Genomic DNA, 18824 nt, shown 5'->3' on the forward strand with positions numbered 1-18824 from the left:
GCCCCTCCTGGATGTGTGCCAGCATAATTTTCTCGAACAGCTTGCCTAGGATCGAGGTAAGACTAACTGGCCTATAGTTTCCCGGGTCATCCCTCCTCCCTTAATGCTGCCACTGCTTCGCCGCTGCCAAATTTTTGGACCCATGGGAAGCCAGGTGGGCTGGGTGACATGGCAACAGGGGTTGTATCTGGTCTGCAGGCTGGGGGTAGAGCCATTAGCATGACAATGAACTTTCCTACTTTCTTGCGCCTTTGTTTTGGGTGTCATTTTGCTTAGCTTGTAGCAACAAGCATTCTGCGCACACAATCATTTGAAACAGCAAAGGGAAATATGGGAGAGAGAAACAAAGAACAGATTCCACAGAATCTGCAGAATTTGTTACTGTAAGAACAGGCTTTAGAGTTACTGTAAGGAAACAATTCCTGTATTAGCCATATCAAATACATCTTAAAATGTAAATGGTGGAATAGCAAATAAGTCAGAGCAACTGCATTTCTGATTTGGTCTAGGTGCTTCTTTTTTTCCCCTGGCCTCCTGTCATGACATTTTATGTATGAATATTATTTTTTAAATATTTTCAGAAATGTATTTTTCATACATTTGATGTTCTGTACCACACATTAAACTGATTAATTTAGACTTGAATTCTCCCACTCCTGCCATAGCACCTGCAATGTGGTGCCTTTATGTGCTGTCTGTTTTTCCTGCACTGATGAAAAAATATAGCCCAGAGGAATCAGTCATACCACTGACTTGCATGGCTCATAAACCCTGCTTGTTTTTGTAGCATTACTCAGTCTGTGATATGCTGCTGTAATTGTCTAGCTCTGTCTGGCTTTGTTAGGTGTGGAGAAGGTGATTCCTGCCACGCCTGAAGTAAGATATTCACTCATGTACAAGAAGTACAGAGCTGTTTGTTAACCTCAGGAACTGTTATGTGTGTTGTACAACCTGACTCACATATAAAGTTTAGAGGTGGGGCCCTTCATAGCACACAGCCTCACTTACTCTGAGTCAGAAGCTGAACAATAAAGAGGAGTATAAGAGAGAGGATTGAATAGTGAAAGAAAATTGTACATTGACAGTCAAATTGGGAACCAAGCAAAATGATGGCCAGAACACAGAGGCCGAAGAAAGTAGCATGGTTAATTTTGTCATTTGTAGCTATGGGACATTGTTTGGGACAAGGTGTGCAACAGAGGCTATCATTTCCTAATCCTCAGGAGAGAGGTCAACAGCAACAAACTAATTGGGATTTTAAACCAAGACAGGTAATATTTTCTTACTCTTGTGATTTGTCCTGTTGATTTCAGGGCCTCTTTCTTTCTTTGTTCATTTATTTGTTTGTTTGTTTTTGCTTTTATTTTTAAATGAATTTATTTTATACCATGTTGTGCAGTATTTTAAAGTAAAGCAATAGGAATGCTAATTTCTTTCTCTGTTGAATTGCTTTGCTGCTAATAGTTATTTGGAAGAACTTTCTTCCAAAATGTTACTTATCACTAAACATGAAGAGCTAGAGATTATGTGCACTTTTGAGTGCTTAAGAGCTTTATGTTCATATAGGGTAAATATTGCAAAATGAAGATTATTATCCTTAAGTGTTTGAGTGGTCCAGTATGTATGTTGATGTTGCTTCAAATTTTAAATTTAAAGAGTTAACACTGGTAAAATAAAGAACTGCATAGATTTATTCAAATGCGTGTGAACACACAGCAAAATAAGTTTATTCATTTTTTGCTTTGCCTGTGAAAATATTTGTGATAAATAATCCTTAGCTGAGCTATTTAAAATATTAATGGGACTAGTCTTTCAGAACGTTTGTGGAGTGATTGCCTGTTGAACTGTAATGGAGATTGTGTGTCCAGGAGATAAAGATCCTAATGCTTATTAAAATGTATCTGAAAAATGTCAAGCAGTGATACAAATTATAAATGCAATCTGTGCTCCCACTGAAGTCAGTATTAGAACTCTTTTTTGGCATCACTGGTGCAAGATCAGCTCCTGTGTACATTTGTTTCATTAGTCCCATATATTGCAAAAAACAAGGTTTATTTTTGCAGAAGTAATTGTTTATGTATCATCAGGTTTTTTTGTCTGGTATCCCTTTAAAATCCTATTACAACTGCTAATATTGTAGGGTTGTGGTTTACCTCTGCCAAATAATTGTGTAATGAATATGCCAGTTAGTTTTCCTAATCCACATGAAGAAACTTGCACTAAATACTCATGGCTAAACTAAACTAAGCACAGTTGACAGCCCTGTTCTATAAACCCTCACTCCTGTGATTTGGTTCTGTTGATCTCAGTGGCAGTCCTGACATGAGCAATTACGTACATGATTTGTAGTTCATATGTTGCTTATTTATTAAAGGTGTTTGGGGCCAGGTTCTGCCTGTTAGGCAAAGGTGTATGGAGGGAAGTATGGAACATATGGGGCAACTTTAGGAGTTATTTTACTGAAGGAAAGCAAAGTTGAGGAAAGTTCTTTGTGCCTTCCCTATTTCTGAATCTGGTCTTGGCATATTCATTACCCCCTAAGTGGTATAAGCTAATGTTTTTGACAATTGTATCTATTATTTCCATTTCATCAGGTCACCTTACTTTAGCTCTCTAGTTTTTTTCTTATTTCAACTTGACTTTAAGCTGATGCACAGTATTTCTGTTCATATCCTTTCAATTGTTGAACATACTTTGCATACTTTATAGGTCTCTAGGACAAGCCTGTACTTAAAATCAGACTGCTATATATTTTACAAGGTTGTCTCTGTCTAAACATGGTTTCATATAGCTTCAGATGCAGCAATTCTGAAATCATCATAACTTAACACAGAAGGTACATCCTCTGAAGTGTTTCTAAAGAACATACTATAGTTAATTTCATAATTGTTTTTATATAACCATTAAGTAATGTTATGAGGCTTTTGTATGTAGCTCTTTAAGAATGCTCTAGTGTAATTCTACATTAAAACCTTCATAAGGCTTAATTTGGCTTGTAAGAAAAGTAGTGAGCAATCCTATTGAGATTAACAGGAGTGTTCCCATCATTCATGTCAAGCACATGCACAGGGTTATGCAGGGTCAGAGCCAAGCATAGGCTCTGGTAATGGCCATTTCCCACTCCCCAGTGCATGATTTTATGGTTTGGTCAACAGATCTTCCTACAAACATAAACTGGATCTTACTACACCGAGTTCCCAGAATCTGAGAGATGCAATTACATCTTTAAACTGTATTATTTTTATAAAATGAATGGAAATGTTTGACCATGAGCTAATGCACACCTAGAACCTCTTTCAGACAATTAAGTCTCCTTTTAAATTTGCCATTGTATAAGATAAAGCATTCATTAGTAAGAAACTAACAGTTAGCTTTAAAAGTTTCTCTGAAAACATTTGTCACTAGATTTTTCTTGAGTGAGGCAAACAGAAAAATACAGATCCCTAGAACATGTAGAATCCTTCTTCCCCTCGCTTTTACTTACAGATGTGCTTTTTTTGTTTGTTTGTTTGTTTTTTTCTCTGCATATACTTATTAGGAATGTAGTTCTGGATTTTATCGTGAGAATAAAGGATTATTTACCAGACGCTGTGTTCCCTGCAATTGCAATGGAAATTCCAATAGATGCCAGGATGGTTCTGGAATATGTATTGTAAGTAAAGCATTAATGCTGTTGAAATTAATGTGGAAAAGGAATAATCTCCAAACTGGGTAATGCATAGTATAGTTGTTTTCCTAATTAGCTATATAATTATCTTTCTATAGGTAATTTAATTATTTCATTAAATTATATTACCTAATTTTGCACTGTATATACATTTAGTCCCCAAACCAGACACTTACACGCATAGGTGAGTAGATCCATAAGATTTAGCTCTCATTCCATATCTTCTGTCCCTCATGACATTGGTTACCCATGCCCCCCAGGTCCCCTATATTAAACACATGTAAATGTTTGCTGGCTTGAAACCTTTGCCTTATAACATAGGGGATTTATACACGTGCCCCAGGAGTAGGGGAGGTGGGTGCTTTAACAAGAGTGGCTCCAAGAGCTCCTCTAAATGAAGTGCCTGGAGCATCTCATGTATCAGCATCCCATGCTTCAATATGGTAGCAGGGGAACTTTATCTGAAGCTTGTCAAACATGCTTGTCAAACATTTTGAAGCATGAGGATGCTGATACACGAAACATGGGAGGCTGTTGGAGCAAGGTAATTGCCACACTAGCAAGCTCAATTAATCAAGTCTGCTCTAACGCGCTGGAATTATAGTGCGTCGAAGCAGCCACCCTGCTTGTGTGTAGGCACCCATAGTGTATAATCCTCTCTTGAGTAGTCTTGGCATTATTCATGACTTACCAGTCATAGAAGCTGGCCCACAATCAAGAGAGAGAAAATATTTTTGTATGTTTCTTTTTGCTTGCTTTGCAAACAAAGTAGTAGTAGTAGTAGTGCCTAGCTATTATTTACACCAGTAAATCTCAACTAATCTTAAATAACAGTTATATGGATAATCAATAGTAAACAGGGCCAGGAAAAAAGGGAATTTAGTTAAATTAGAAAATTTTAATTGTATAGAAGATAAGCTGGGGCACAATCTTCTTGCAGATTCCCTATTTTAAAACAGGAGTAGCCCCAGAGACAAAGTGTTACATTTAGCCTGAAGCAATTCTTTAGCTTATAACTCTTGATATTTTTCTGATACTTTCCTTTAACCTGATGATCTCATGAGGTCCCTTCCAGCCCTAACATCTATGATATCTATCAAATAGTTTATTCTGAAAAATCCCCAGTAATTAATTAATTACTTTCAACAGTGTCTTTGTTACTTAAACAAGCACCTTCCCAAATTCTTTTCCAGAGTTTCTTTTCCCTGATGTTTCTTTTTGTTTGCAATGAATTAATATTGCCTGCAGTGCATTCCTTTGCATTATGAAATTCCCCTTGACTTTGTCTCAACAAATCCTTTTGGTTAAATGGAAGTTTAAGCCAGTTCAGCGTGTTCTGGGGAATGATTCACAGTATGCTTTATTGGTGAGACAAGACAGGTCATAACAGGAAAGAGCTGCTGCTGAGATACTGAGATGAGGATGTTTATATTGTGTCAAGATTATAAAGCTAAAATATGAACACTTCACTTTTTCAAGCAAAAATATATAAATTGTCTTCCTTCCTCAGAGCAACATTAGCCGTGCAAAGCAGGATTAGCTTGCACAGGATAGAATATACTGTCCTGAATCACAGAAAATTAGGTTTGGAAGGGACCTCAGGAGGTCATCTAGTTCAACCCACTGCTCAAATCAGAACCATCCCCAGCTATCTCATCCCAGCCACGGCTTTGTTAACCCAGGTCTTAAAAACCTCTAAGAATGAAGACTCTACAACCTCTCTGGGTAGTCTGTTCTAGAGCTTTACCACCCTCCTAGTAAGAAAGTTGCTTCTAATATCTAACCTAAGCTTCCCTTGCTACAACTTGAGACTGTTGCTCCTTGTTCTGTCATCCACCACTGAGAACAGTTTAGCTCCATCCTCTTTGGAACCACCCTTCAGGTAGTTGAAGCCTGTTATTAAATCCCGCCTTTGTCTTCTCTTCTCCAAACTAAATACTCCCAGTTCCCTCAACCTCTCCTCAGAAGTCATGTGCCTCAGCCCCCTCACCATGTTTGTTGCCCTACACTGGGCTCTCTCTGATTTGTTCATATCCTTTCTGTAGTTGGTGCCCAGAACTGGACACAGGACTCCAGATGTGTCCACATCTGTGCTGAACAGAGGGGAAGAATCTGTGGCCAGTGCTGCTACTAATGCAGCCCATTATGCCATTAGCCACCTTGCAACAAGGGCACACCCTAGGCTCTTATTCAGCTTATTGTCCGTTGTAACCCCCATACCCTTTTCTGCAGAGCTGCTGCTTGCCCTGTCAGTCCCCAGCCTGTACCAGTGCATGGGAGTGTTCCATCCTAAGTGCAGGATGTTGCACTTGTCCTTATTGAACTTCATGGTTTGGTCCAACCCTCCAATTTGTTTAGGTCTCTCTGAATCCTAGCCCTACCCTCCAGCATATCAACTACTCCCCCAAGTTTGGTGTCATCTGCAAACTTTCTGAGGGTAGAATCCATCCCATCTTTCAGATCGTTGAAGATATTCAACAAAAACCAGTCCCGGGACTGACCCCTGGGGCACTCCATTTGCTACCACATTGAGCCACTGAGTTACTAGTCTTTGAGCCTGATGATCCAGCCAGTTTTTTATCCACTTGATCATCCATTCATCTAATTTGGACTTTTAGCTTGCTGACGAGAATGCTGTGAGAGACTGCATCAAAAGCCTTGCTAAAGTCAAGGTATATCACATCCACTGCTCTCCCCACGTCCACAGAGACAAGACAGGTTGTTGGATAAGCAACACGATGCAGGAAAACTCAGCGACAATGAAACTTTCAGGGAGTATGATCCAGAACCTATTGAATTTGGTCTTTAGACAAGGGCCCAAAGGTTCCAACTTGTTGACCCCATTGGGAGAAGCAGCAAGAGACAAAATCTCCAGTAGCACAGACATCTCAACATCTGTGCAATAGAACAGTGTTACCTAGTGCTCCATTGACCCTACAGCCACTAACTGCGTAGCTGAAGGGGGTCAGACAAAACCAGTGGAGATGTGGATGACTGGAAGAAGAGGTGGAAAAGGCAGCTGAGCCTGTTGTCCTTTGCATAAAGGAGAATCTCTCTGCTACATTTTGTTCAGCTTTGAACTGCAGGAACATGTGTCCAGCTGGCACCTCAGGGCACATCTCACCCAGTATGCTGAGAGAAGGTTAGGAGCCCAATACCTAACTGGGAGAATTGGCACAGGAGTCTATAGCAGTGCTGCTTTACCTCAGCTGAGCACAGCAGGGGCAGGGGTGGCAACTACTACAATACATGCAAGTAATGAATAAGGTTTGTATCCTAGGCCAGTGTTTCTCAAATGTGGTGGGCATTCTCACATCTGCCCTGGGTCCCTCAAGTTGCAACACTCAGATGCCCATTTCCTCCCCAGCGCTCCCTGATTTATACCAATGGCTGCTCTTACACCCCTACTGCAGTCATTGCTTACCCTGGCAAGCTGCATGGAATAGGCAGAGGGGGCATCTAGGAGAGTACAAGACTTCCCATTGGGTTTGGAAAGTACTGAACCAGGGCACAAGTAAGTGGAGGGGACTTGGAGGTGCCCCTCTAAATTGCCACCTGGGGCTTGTGCCCCCACCTTGCTCCCTCTAATTATGCCAATGGACCTCCCTTCAGGCTGGGATACAGCAGAGCAACCCCTTCTACAGGAACTGCTTCCCCAAATAGCATCTCCAGAAAACAAGCACTGGGACAGCTCCACGTGGCAGCAGACCTCCAAAAAGGTCTTAAAGAACCCCAGGGTGCCACGGGGCCCCGTTTGAGAATCACTGCACTAGCCAAATGCGTTTTTCCTCCATCCGTCTGTTTTCCTGCCAGTACTTCTTCAAAAGTCCTGCTACTGAAGGCCATGTCTCATACACCTGCCCAGAGCCCTTGTCCTCCTGTATTGCTCTCTAATAACCCTCTAATTTGTTCCTCTTATTCAAGTTAAGTCCAGTGTTACCAATAACCCTATGCTATTTAATGAATGGGTCACAAATTGTAGATTTTGCTGCTATGTCTCTGCTTGGGGTAATTTATATTTATCTGGCAGTGAGCAGGGTATGCAATTGACTTTCACTGTGAGGAACTGGACGGGTGGTAGATTGTACTTTGTAACTGCATTGGAAGTGCTTGTGGTAATGACAAGTATGTATGGGTGTTAAGATTTATGATATTTCACTGGTTGGGTATAAGAATAGAGGCTGCTGTGCATGCAAATATTAGTGTTGTTGGTCATCTCCTGGATTTTTAAGGCTGCTAGATAGTGACTTTAAGCAACTTCAGCTGTAAAGTGGAATCTTATTTTGTGTATGAGAATTTTAATTGAAGAAATCAGTGTCATTCCCTCACTAGTTTTTCCTAAACATACACTAGATGCTATTGTGAATGTGAATGTCTCTAAAACAAGATGCAAGAGGCAAGGATTTTGGGGGGTGATATCTTTTATTGGGCCAACTATATAGTCAGGATGAAGTCAGGCAAACTTTTGAAGAAGAAAGCCATTGCCTCTGCTTGCATCTGTGAGGTCTGTCCAGGCAGGACCACACATTGTCAAGGCTTCCACTGAGGTCCTGGTTTGGTGCTGTGGAGACTGCAGCTTGCAGTTTCCTTCCAGTGATATCCAGGTGGGGAGTGCATGCGGTGTGAGTGGTGCTTCCTCATGGTGTCCCTCAGGGAGCAGGCAAAGGAGCTACAGGAGGAGGTGGCAAAGCTCCAAAGCATCCTCCACCATGAGGACTTCATTGATTTGATGCTGAAGGAGACCTCTAGGACAGTGGAGGAAAGACTGCCAAAGGCAGCGGTAGAGAGGGGGAGAGTACATGGACTCTCACAAGCATGGAAACTGGAAGCTTGTGACCTCTGACAGCAAGCAGAAATCTTCATCACCACCTGCAGAAGTTTGCCTGAAGAACAGACATGGAGTCCTAGCAACAGAGGAGGAAAACATTCCTTGGTGCAGGAGGACAGGACAGGCCTCCCCAAGGTTGGAAGGACCAAGGCCACTGCCCCTAAGAAGAAGCAACAGGTGGTGGTGGTGGTTAAAGACTCCCTTTTGCAGAGGACTGAGGCATTCTTCTGCCAGCCTGACCTGTTGTCTCGGGAGGTCTGTGGTTTTCCCATAGCCCAGATCCAAGATACTGTGGAAGGATTACTGAGACTCATCCAGCCCTTTGACTACTACCCCATGCTGGTCATGTGGGCACCAGTGATACTGCCAGGGGAGACACTGAGCAGATCAAAAGTGACTACAGGTCTCTGGGTGGAAGCATGAAGGGGATGGTGCCTCTGGTGGTGTTCTCAATCCTTCTAGTCAAGGGGCTGGGCAGGAGTGGACTCACCCTGCAGATCAGTGCATAGCTGCACAGATGATGTTGCCAGCAGGGCTTTGACCATGGGACGATGGTCCAAGAAGATTGCTAGGAAGAGATGGGATCCACCTGACAAAGAAAGGGAAGAGCATGTTCATAGACAGGCTTGTTAATTTGGTGAGGAGAGCTTTGAACTAGGTTGTCCAGGGTATGGAGAACAAAACCTTGAGGCAAGTGGGGAAGTGGGTGACGTGGAGGAAGCAAAAGCAGGATGGGGCAACAGGGGAGGCCTTGTGATTCTTCCTGGGAAAGTAGAGTAGTTAACTCAGGTGCTTGTACATGAATTCATGAAGCCTGGGAAACAAGTAGAAGGAATTGCAAGTCATAGTTTCATAGTAGCTAGGGTCAGGAGGGACCTGAACAGACCATCTAGCCTGACCCCCTCCACAGGCAGGAATGAATGCTGGGTTCACAAGACCCCAGACAGGTGATCATCCAACCTCCTCTTGAATTTGCCCAAGGTAGGGGTGAGGACCACTTCCCTGGGAAGCTGGTTTCAGATATTGGCCACCCTAACTGTAAAATATTGCCTTCTGATCTCTAACCTAAACCTATTCTACATCAGCTTATTACCATTGTTCCTCATCACCCCAGGTGGTGCTGGGGAGAAAAGAGCTCTACCTATTTGCTGTTGATCTCCCCTGATGAGTTTGTAGGCAGCCACCAGGTCCCCCCTCGATCTCCTCTTGCTGAAGCTGAACAGGTTCAGGTCCCTCAGTCTCTCCTCATAGGGCCTGTCCTACTACCCACTCACCAAGCAGGTGGCCCTCCTCTGAACCCTCTCCAGGCTGGCCACATCCCTCTTGAAGTGCGGCGCCCAGTGCTGGACGCAGTACTCCAACTGTGGCCTGACCGAAGTCATATAGAGGGGGAATATCACCTCCCTGGACCGGCTTGAGATGCATCTTTGGATGCATGACAAGTCCTTGTATAGTCGTGCAACTATGATGTGATTAGAATAACAGAGACTTGGTGGGATAGCTTGCATGACTGGAGCACTGTCATGGATAGGTATAAAATGTTCAAGGAAGACAGGCAGGGGAGAAGAGGAGGGGGAGTTGCACTTTATGTAAAAGAATCATATGATTAATCAGAAGTCCAGTATGAAACTGGAGACAAGCCTGTTGAAAGTCTCTGGGTTAGGGTCAGAGGGGAGAACAACAAGGGTGATATTGTGATTAGTGTCTGCTATAGACCACCAGACCAGGAGGATATGGTAGATGAGGCTTTCCTCAAACAGCTGGTAGAAGTTTCCTGATCACAGGCCGTAGTTCTCATGGGGGACTTCAGTCACCCTGATGTCCACTGGGAGGGTAATGCAATAATGCACAGGCAACCCAGGAAGTTTCTGGAGAGTGTTGGGGAGAACTTCTAGGTACAGGTGCTGGAGAGCCCAACTAGGGGCCATGCTGCTTGACCTGCTACTCACAAATAGGAAAGAATTGGTGAGGAAGATAGTAGTATATGCTAACTTGGGCAGCGGCGATTATGTGATGAGAAAAGGAAGAAGAGCAGCAGACTATGAACCCTGGACTTCAGAAAGGCAGACTTCAGCAGAGTTTAGGGAACTCATGGGCAGGATCCCCTGGGAGGCCAGTCGGATGGGGAGAGGAGTCCAGGAGAGTTGGCTGTATTTTAAAGAAACCTTACTGGGGGCACAGGAACAAACCATCCCAATGTGCAGGAAGACTAGCAAGTATGGCAGAAGACCAGCTTGGCTTAGCAAGGAACTCTTCAGTGAGCTAAAACACAAACAGGATGCTTATATAAGAAGCAGAAACATGGACAAACAACTAGGGAGGAGTATAAGAGTGTTACTTGGAAATGCAGAGAGGAGATCAGGAAGGCCAGAGCACAACTGAAGTTACAGCTAGTAAGGGACTTGCAGGAAAACAAGAAGGGTTTCTACAAGCATGTCAGCAACAAGAGGAGGATCAGGGAAAGTGTGGGTCCTTTACTAAATGGGGGAGGCAACCTAGTGACATAGGATGCAGAAAAGGCTGAAGTACTTGATGCCTTTTTCACCTCAGTCTTCACAGGCAAGTTCAGCTCCCAGATTACTGAACCAGGCAGCACAGTTTGAGGAGGAGGTGAGCAACCAACAGTGGCAAAACAATAGGTTAGGGACTATGTAGAAAAGCGGGTTGTGTACAAGTCCATGAGGCCAAACAGGATGCACCTGAGAGGTAGTTGGCCAAGGTGATTGCAGAGCTACTGGCCATCATCTCTGAAAACTCATGAAGATCAGGGGAGGTCCCAAATGATTGTAAAAGGGCAAATGTAGTGCCCACTTTAAGAAAGGGAAGAAGGAGGATCCAGAGAACTACAGATCGGTCAGTCTCACCTCAGTTCCTGGAAAAATCATGGAGCAGTTCCTCAAGGAATCCATTTCTAAGCACTTGGAGGAGAAGAAGGTGGTTAGGAGCAGTCAGCATGGATTCACCAAGGGCAAGTCATGCCTGACTAACATGATTGCCTTTTATGATGAAATGACTGGCTTTGTGGAAGTAGGGTCCAGTGAATGTGATATACCTTGACTTCAGCAAGGTTTTTATAGTCTCTCACAACATTCTCACAAGCAAGCTAAGGAAGTGTACAGGTTGGTTGAATGGACTGTAAAGTGGATAGAAAACTGGCTGGACATTAGGCTCAGATGGTAGTTATCAATGGACTGATGTGTTTTTGGCACCTGGTATCAAATGGAATGCCCTAGGGGTCAGTCCTGGGGCTGGTTTTGTTCAATATTTTCATCAGTGACCTGGAAGTTGGGACAGATTGCACCTTCAGCAAGGTTGCAGATGACACCAAGCTGGGTGGAGTAGTAGATACACTGGAGGGTAGGGCTAGTATCCAGAAAGACCTTGACAAATTGGAGGACTGGACCAAAAGAAATCTCATGAGCTTCAGTAAGGACAAGTGCAAAGTCCTGCACTTAGGATGCAACAATTCCATAAACCACTACAGGCTGGGGGCTGACTGGCTGGGCTGGGGACAGTAAGCTGTATATAAGCCACCAGTGTGCCCTTATTGTGAAGAAGGCTAACAGCATACTCGGCTGATTTAGTAAGAGCGTTGCCAGCAGATTGAGGGAAGTGATTATTTCCTTTTAGTCTGCACTGGTGAGACCACATCTGGAGTCCTCTGCCCAGTTTTGGGCTCCCCGCTACAGAAATTGGACACATTGGAGAGAGTCCAGTGGAGGGCAATGAAAACTGTTAGGAGGCTGGGACACATGACGTATGAGAAGCTGAGAGAACTGGGCTTATTTAGTCTGGAGAAAAGAATACTGATTAGGGATTTAATAGCAGCCTTCAGCTACCTGAAGGGGGTTCAAAAGAGGATGGAGCTAGACTGTTCTCAGTGGTGGCAGATGACAGAACAAGGAGCAATGGTCTCCAGTTTCAGGAAGGAAAGTTTAGGTTAGATATTAGGAAAAATGTTCTCACTAGGAGGTGGTAAAATACTGGAACAGTTTACTGAGAGAGGTTGTGGAAACTCCATCCTTGGTGGGTTTTAAGACCCAGATAGACAAAGCCTTGGCTTGGATGAGATAGTTGGGCATGGTCCTGCTTTGAGCAGGGGTTGGTCTAGATGATCTCCCGAGGTCCCTTCCAAACCTAATTTTCTCTGATTCTGTAATTGAGGTGAATTATCTAAAGCAAGATTTCAGTCTTAGGAACCTCAGTTATGCAAAAAAATTGCTGCTATGGTACATTTTTCTTTGAGCATTCCTTATTAATTATTAATTTCAATTAGCAAATTAAATACAAATTACTTGCACACTGTGGAAAGATACATGGAAAAAAAAGATCTGAATCCCTCAAGGGAACTAGTCTTAAAATTCATTTTATGGTAATTGCATGGAAAATTTCTGGGCTCAGTTAATTGTATATTTTTAAAATTGTGCATAATTATCCATCATTTTTAATTTAAGTTAGAATGTAAATTTTAAAATGGCATTCAAACTAAGTGCATGTTTAATGGATTCACTAGAAAAATAGAGACAGATACACATGTAAGAGAAACATTCATTAACTAAGTACACAGATTATTTGAATGCTGTATTTGCACAAATCCAAGGCAAGGTTCCCTTGTTTAACATGGGGATCCTGTTAAATTCAAAGTCAGCTTGGATTCAGGTAAATACAGATAAGTTTAACAGGATTTGTGTATTCTGTTGTCCTCAAATAGTAATGGGAGAACTCTGTACTCACAGCTAGGCAAGAAGTGGAACAAATGTATTACAGTAATACAGACAGTTTGGCAATACATGGTTCACTGTGAGTAAAAATAAAAGTGTTCTTGTAGTTTTGGAACAGATCAGCTCTAATTTCCTAGTCGTAAAGGTAGTAGTAGCAGTAATACCCTACAAAATAAGGATAGTGTTAATTGTCTGGTTTTTTTTCTCTTTTAAGAATTGTCAACATAATACTGCTGGGGAGAAGTGTGAACGCTGTAAAGAAGGTTACTTTGGAGACGCCACACAGGGTTCCTGTAGGGTGTGCCCCTGCCCTTATACAAACAGGTACTAGACTCCATATAGTATCAAGTTAAAATGAGGCCAAGTTCCAGAAAGTGGGTTGGGACTATGACTTCTCTGTTTGTGTAATATCTAGCACAGTAGGACACCCATCACAGGCACTAGTGCAGTATAAAGAACATTAAGTGAGTGCCTGATGTTATTTCACTGTCATTAGTAAGTTCAACTGACGACATGAGGACACACCACTGATCACATGGGGAAAATACACTGTTACTATGCATTCTCAATAGGCTGTGCACCAGCTGTGTAAGTATGCAGTTAAGTATGCATGTACAGAAGACAGAAAACTGTAGCCAGACAAAAATCCCATGACTACTGGGTGTTAGACACCAGAGGGGGAAAAAAAGCATTTTCCCATGTTTCAGTCTCACTAGCTGAGTACTGTATTTACTCAAATCCAAGACAAGGTTTTTCTCCCCATTGTAATACAGATGGGACCTGTTGTCTTGCATTTAAGTACAAGGTAGGGGGGAGCAAAGTGCCTGCTGAGACACTGGCCTCAACCTGGGGTCAGGGTCAGAGCATCAGCTGCTACCTGCCTCTCTACAGCCTCTGCTTGCCATCTATCCTCCCCCACCATCTCCTCCCACCCTCCACAGCCTCTACCCCACCACTGTCTCCTCGACTCACCACTGCTGCCACTTACCCTCTGGCTTCAACAGGGCTCCAACCCTGCTCCAGCTCTGGGTATGGAGCACGGGGTTGCAGGGTGACGGTGGGAAGGTGGGTGGGAAGGAGGGGCACAAAGGTTGTGGGGACAGAGGCAGCAAGGGGAAGAAGGTGGTAGCAGGGGAGACTGCCATTGGAGGAAGGTTCCGGGGGGTTCAGGCATGGGGATAGCATATAGCAGGGGGTAGACGGGGCAAGTACCAGAAAGAGGCAGGGGCTGGGGTTCAGAGGCACAGGGTGGGGCAGGCAGCAGGGGAGGGCAAGTGGTGGGGATGATGGGGGGCAGGCTGCTGCCCACTGCCTCTCCTACTGCCTGTCCCCCGAGAGTCCCCCACCATCTTCCCTCTTCACTTGCCCTCTACTCCCTCCTCCACTGCCTCTGCTTTCCTTGCTGCAGAGGTGGTAGGGTGGGGGAATGACAAATTTAAACAATACTCCCAGTAATGAAATTCTATACATAGAAAGTCATAACAAATTTATGCATGTTCTATGTCTAGAATCTCATTACTGGGGGTTGTCTTAAATTTTGTACATATGGTATTTAGGGCACTTGCCTAGGAACAAGGACAGGTTCTAGTCTTCTGTTGCCCAAAGGGGGCTTGAATTTCTAATTTCTCTGACTTTCAACCACAGTGCTCTCTCCTGCTTTCCAGAGGTCAGCCATTGTCTCAGTCCCTTGCCAAGACTTCTTTGGAAGATGAGCCACTGTGCCTTGCACTTGCTAATCATTGGATAAAACAGATGGCATACAATGGGGAAGTTTCTGCCCATTAGGAATAGTGGCCCAAGCTAGAACCCAGTGCCTGTAAATTTTCCTCCAGGTGAAAGGAGTCTGGAACTGTGGTCTCCTGGGCAAGTGCCCTAACCACTCATCTGCTGTGGCTAAAATGTAGGATGGCCCTTGTCCTTCCCCGGTGTCTAACACCTGGTAGTCATGGGTCTATGCTGAGTAGAATTTTGTCACTTATGTGTATGTGTAGTTGTGTACCTGCCCAACCCGTATGTTGCCTCTTGAGCATGTGCGATATATGTGTTTACACTTGTATGTCCACACGGCATGGATACTTGTATCACAAATTATACATAAGTTCATAAAAAGCCACATATGTGGCCAAACAGCTGCTATTGAGCAGGTCTCCTTCAGGGTTTTGCATAGGCATGATCGATTACCTATGAACTGTTTTGCTTATAGGCCATATTCAGAGGGTACTCATCTGTATATGTGCTTCTTAGTACTTTACTACATACCATTCACTTTTAAAAACAAATGTGGTTTCAAAAGATTTTCTCCGTCATAATCCAGACTCTTACCCCTCTAATGGGGTGATCAGCAATGTTTTGCAGCAGTGGGTTGGAATGGCCCAGCTCATGTCTTAGGCAGGCCAGGCCAGGCCAAGCCAGGCAGAACACTTCTTCCTGCTGCCACTTCTTACTGCCACCCAGCTGTGACCAGGCATGACAGAGCACACTGCTGTCTAACCACCCAGCTGCAGGGCAGTGCAAGCAAAGTCCCCACTGCTGAGATCCACTGCTGCCAAATGCCACCAAAGCCCCAGCTCTGCAGACCAGATCCTGTGGTTCTGTGGGCTGGATCTGGCCCACGGACTGTAGGTTGTTGATTTCTGCCCTGATGAAAAGCCATATTCTTGAGTCAGTGCATGGAAATTACTTTTGCTGTGATATTTAATGTCATTACTCTCAGCTGAATCAAACTGCTGAGGAGATAAGCAGCAATGAGGAAACAGACCTTTATGTGAATGCAGAGAGAATAAATAATCTGCATAGCTCACACCAAGAAATAATTGAAACTTATAAACATGTAAATGTATGTGTATTTATCTGACTATATTTGAAAGATTTCACTGGCTTGTCAGATGAAAGCCACGTTCAGAGTAGAAACGGGCTCATCAAACTACAGCTTCAGCAAATGCTGCTGAATGGTAAGAAAAAATGACGTTTTCTAGGATCTTAGTAAGATTGCTGGGAAGTTGTAAGTGTCGTTTTGAGCCCTGTGTTTGTTGAAACATGTACCTTTTAAAGAAGAAATATGCAGCTCTTTTAAAACCTGAGCACCTCTTTGCTAAGAGTATCACATAGCATTTGCCAAGTATAGAAGCAGGGGCTAGTAACTTTTAAGTAAGAACTATTCACTGGCAGTAGATAGGTTTTTCATATATCATAGTATATCTGATGGATCTATTTGTGATAGCTTCTTGTCTACGTGTGTTTGCCTGAGGCTGGCTAAACATAGTTAGATGACCTCTGTTAGAACAAAGGACAAATCAAGCTAGGGAAAAATGGAATTTGATACAGAGCTGAGTATTGATTTAGGAGATACTGTTCATCATACAGAAAATAGCTTCCACCCATCATTGCCAGAGTCACCACTTTTCCTCCAAAGTAATATTGATGTATTTTTTTGGTATGGAAATCAGATTGTAGATTTCAAAGATAAACATGCCTGATGCTTCTGGATGGTCAAGTGATGAAAAGGGCCTGCTTCACAAACCTACACTACAGCTAAGCAACTGTAAACCCTTCAGAACATACCTCAAAATTAGCTTAGTGTGCCAGAAAGTTCTCCCAGGTTACTAGGGAGCTCAAGAGCCAGCATCACTCCTAGATCTCTCTCCTGGGATGTTCAACTCCATACAGCTTCCATGCAAAAAAACGCAAACCACATGGTAGACTTTGATGTCACCCTTTCATATTCATACCAAAAATGCAATCCTGTTAAGCATGAATGTGGAAGGGCTGTGCAGTCAAGAGAGATATTTTTTTTTCATAATCTCATTGTTAAGAAGACCAGTTGTATGCATTCCTTCCCAAAATGAGACATTTGTAATTCTGTCAAGACTGGTTCAGGAAAGTATTTTGAAGAGTGAATTTAGAAGAAGAATTTGAAGCAGCAAAAATATTTGGCTAGTGATTATGGAACTAAATCTTGGGTAATTTGGTGGTACAAGTAATCTTTTTTTCTGAAAGTTCATGAACCCCTGCTTAATTCATTGTAAATCATCTGAACTACTTCAAAATATGCCTTTGAAGTGCAAAACCTATAGATTGTGTTTTCTTCAAAATATTTTTGTCTTGTAGTTTTGCAACTGGCTGTGTAGCAAATGGTGAAGAAGTTCAATGTCTATGCAAAAAAGGTTATTCTGGAATTCATTGTGAAAGGTAGGTGATTGTTCTCTAGCTTTCTCAGATGAACCAATCATAGTGCTTATTTACTCAAGCATTTTACTGCTGTTTACTGTATATGTTGTGTTTGTGCCTAAATTATCCATGTCTGTAATGTGCATGCAAATATAAATATATGGGAGAAATACCTGTCTGTATATATATAAGATATACCATACTAATTTGAGTAATTTATCATAAAAAGCATGGAGAACAGAAATACATGAATAATTCTCTTTAGCTTATCTACCTGGCCCATTAATTGTATCAATAAGAAGACTGACGTCACTTTGAATAGACTCATTGTCATAGGTTCATTTTCCATTATTTGTAATAACAGTAATTCCACTTTGTTTTGTTCTGTTTCAAGATGGAAAACATTTTTCTCATTTCTTCTAAGGCAGTAAATTGTTTACTTCATATTTGTACTCTGAGCATCCTCAGTGACATCTGGGAAAATAGACATACTTCTCTGAAGAGGCTGTTACTCAGTGACAATCATGATACTCAAACAGTGCACTTCACCCCAGATGATCCCAACATGTTCTAGAGACAAAGTTTACAAATAGATATCTGCAGCCACCTCCAGTTATAACAATACAAAAGTTTAGCAACACAAAGATGCCAATCAATGGTTTAAAAACAGAAGTGAAGAATACCTTATTCATTTTAAAATATGGAGGAATTTAAGTTGACTGAATGATATTCTGTTTTCCTGTCCTACTGATGGATAGCTAGAATCAAGTGGCCAAGAAATCATGTTGTCTCTCCCGAAAGAGAGTACCCCCAGCAGCGTTCTGTCTTTTACCATGTTGCTGCATTGATTCAGTACTGATTTAAAAAGAAAGTGCTCCTTTATGACTCACTTGTATCAAATCATTTTTGACAGGGAAATAGAAGTTTTTTTCTGTTGACAAATATTCTCAGCCATAGGTGGAAGAATATTTTGGTAGGTATTTAGAATGCAGAGAATACGCTGAATCAGAAATATTCTTTTTTGTCTAAATCAAGCCGAGAGATCAAAACTGCTTAATAGTTTCCTTGTAAAGAAAGTTACATTCTTATTAGATGAAAATGCATCTGAGAAAGGGGAGGGAAACAATTTCAGATATTTAAATAATATTTATGTTTGTTTTGTCTAGCTGTGCTCCAGGATATTTTGGGAATCCATTAAAGTATGGGGGCTACTGTCAGAAGTGTAATTGCAATAATAATGGTCAACTGATGAGCTGTGATCATCTGACAGGAGGTATGTGAGGGTATATGGACATGTCATTTGTCTTTCATTGAATGAACAGAGGAATTTTGATAAAACTAAGAGGAATACAGATCAGTTTTAATAAATGTTAAGTTTTGAAATCTTGACACATGAGAACATCGGACACTAAATGGGACTTTCTGGATCGTAGAATCTTTT

The 18824-nt window shown here is 42.4% G+C and overlaps 1 protein-coding gene across 1 annotated transcript in view; it reads left to right on the forward strand.

Annotated features, from left to right (window-relative positions):
- The window catches only part of LAMA3 (laminin subunit alpha 3), a 205890-nt gene that overhangs the window by 141999 nt on the left and 45067 nt on the right, over positions 1 to 18824 (forward strand). Inside the window, exons 44-47 of the mRNA XM_019541321.1 lie at positions 3539 to 3652; positions 13431 to 13540; positions 17324 to 17404; positions 18550 to 18656. Of these exons, the coding sequence (XP_019396866.1) occupies positions 3539 to 3652; positions 13431 to 13540; positions 17324 to 17404; positions 18550 to 18656 (412 nt within the window). The remainder of the gene's footprint in view (positions 1 to 3538; positions 3653 to 13430; positions 13541 to 17323; positions 17405 to 18549; positions 18657 to 18824) is intronic.

The sequence above is a fragment of the Crocodylus porosus genome, unplaced genomic scaffold (genome assembly GCF_001723895.1).
Source record: "Crocodylus porosus isolate Cpor-Errol unplaced genomic scaffold, CroPor_comp1, whole genome shotgun sequence".
NCBI lineage: Eukaryota > Metazoa > Chordata > Crocodylia > Crocodylidae > Crocodylus > Crocodylus porosus.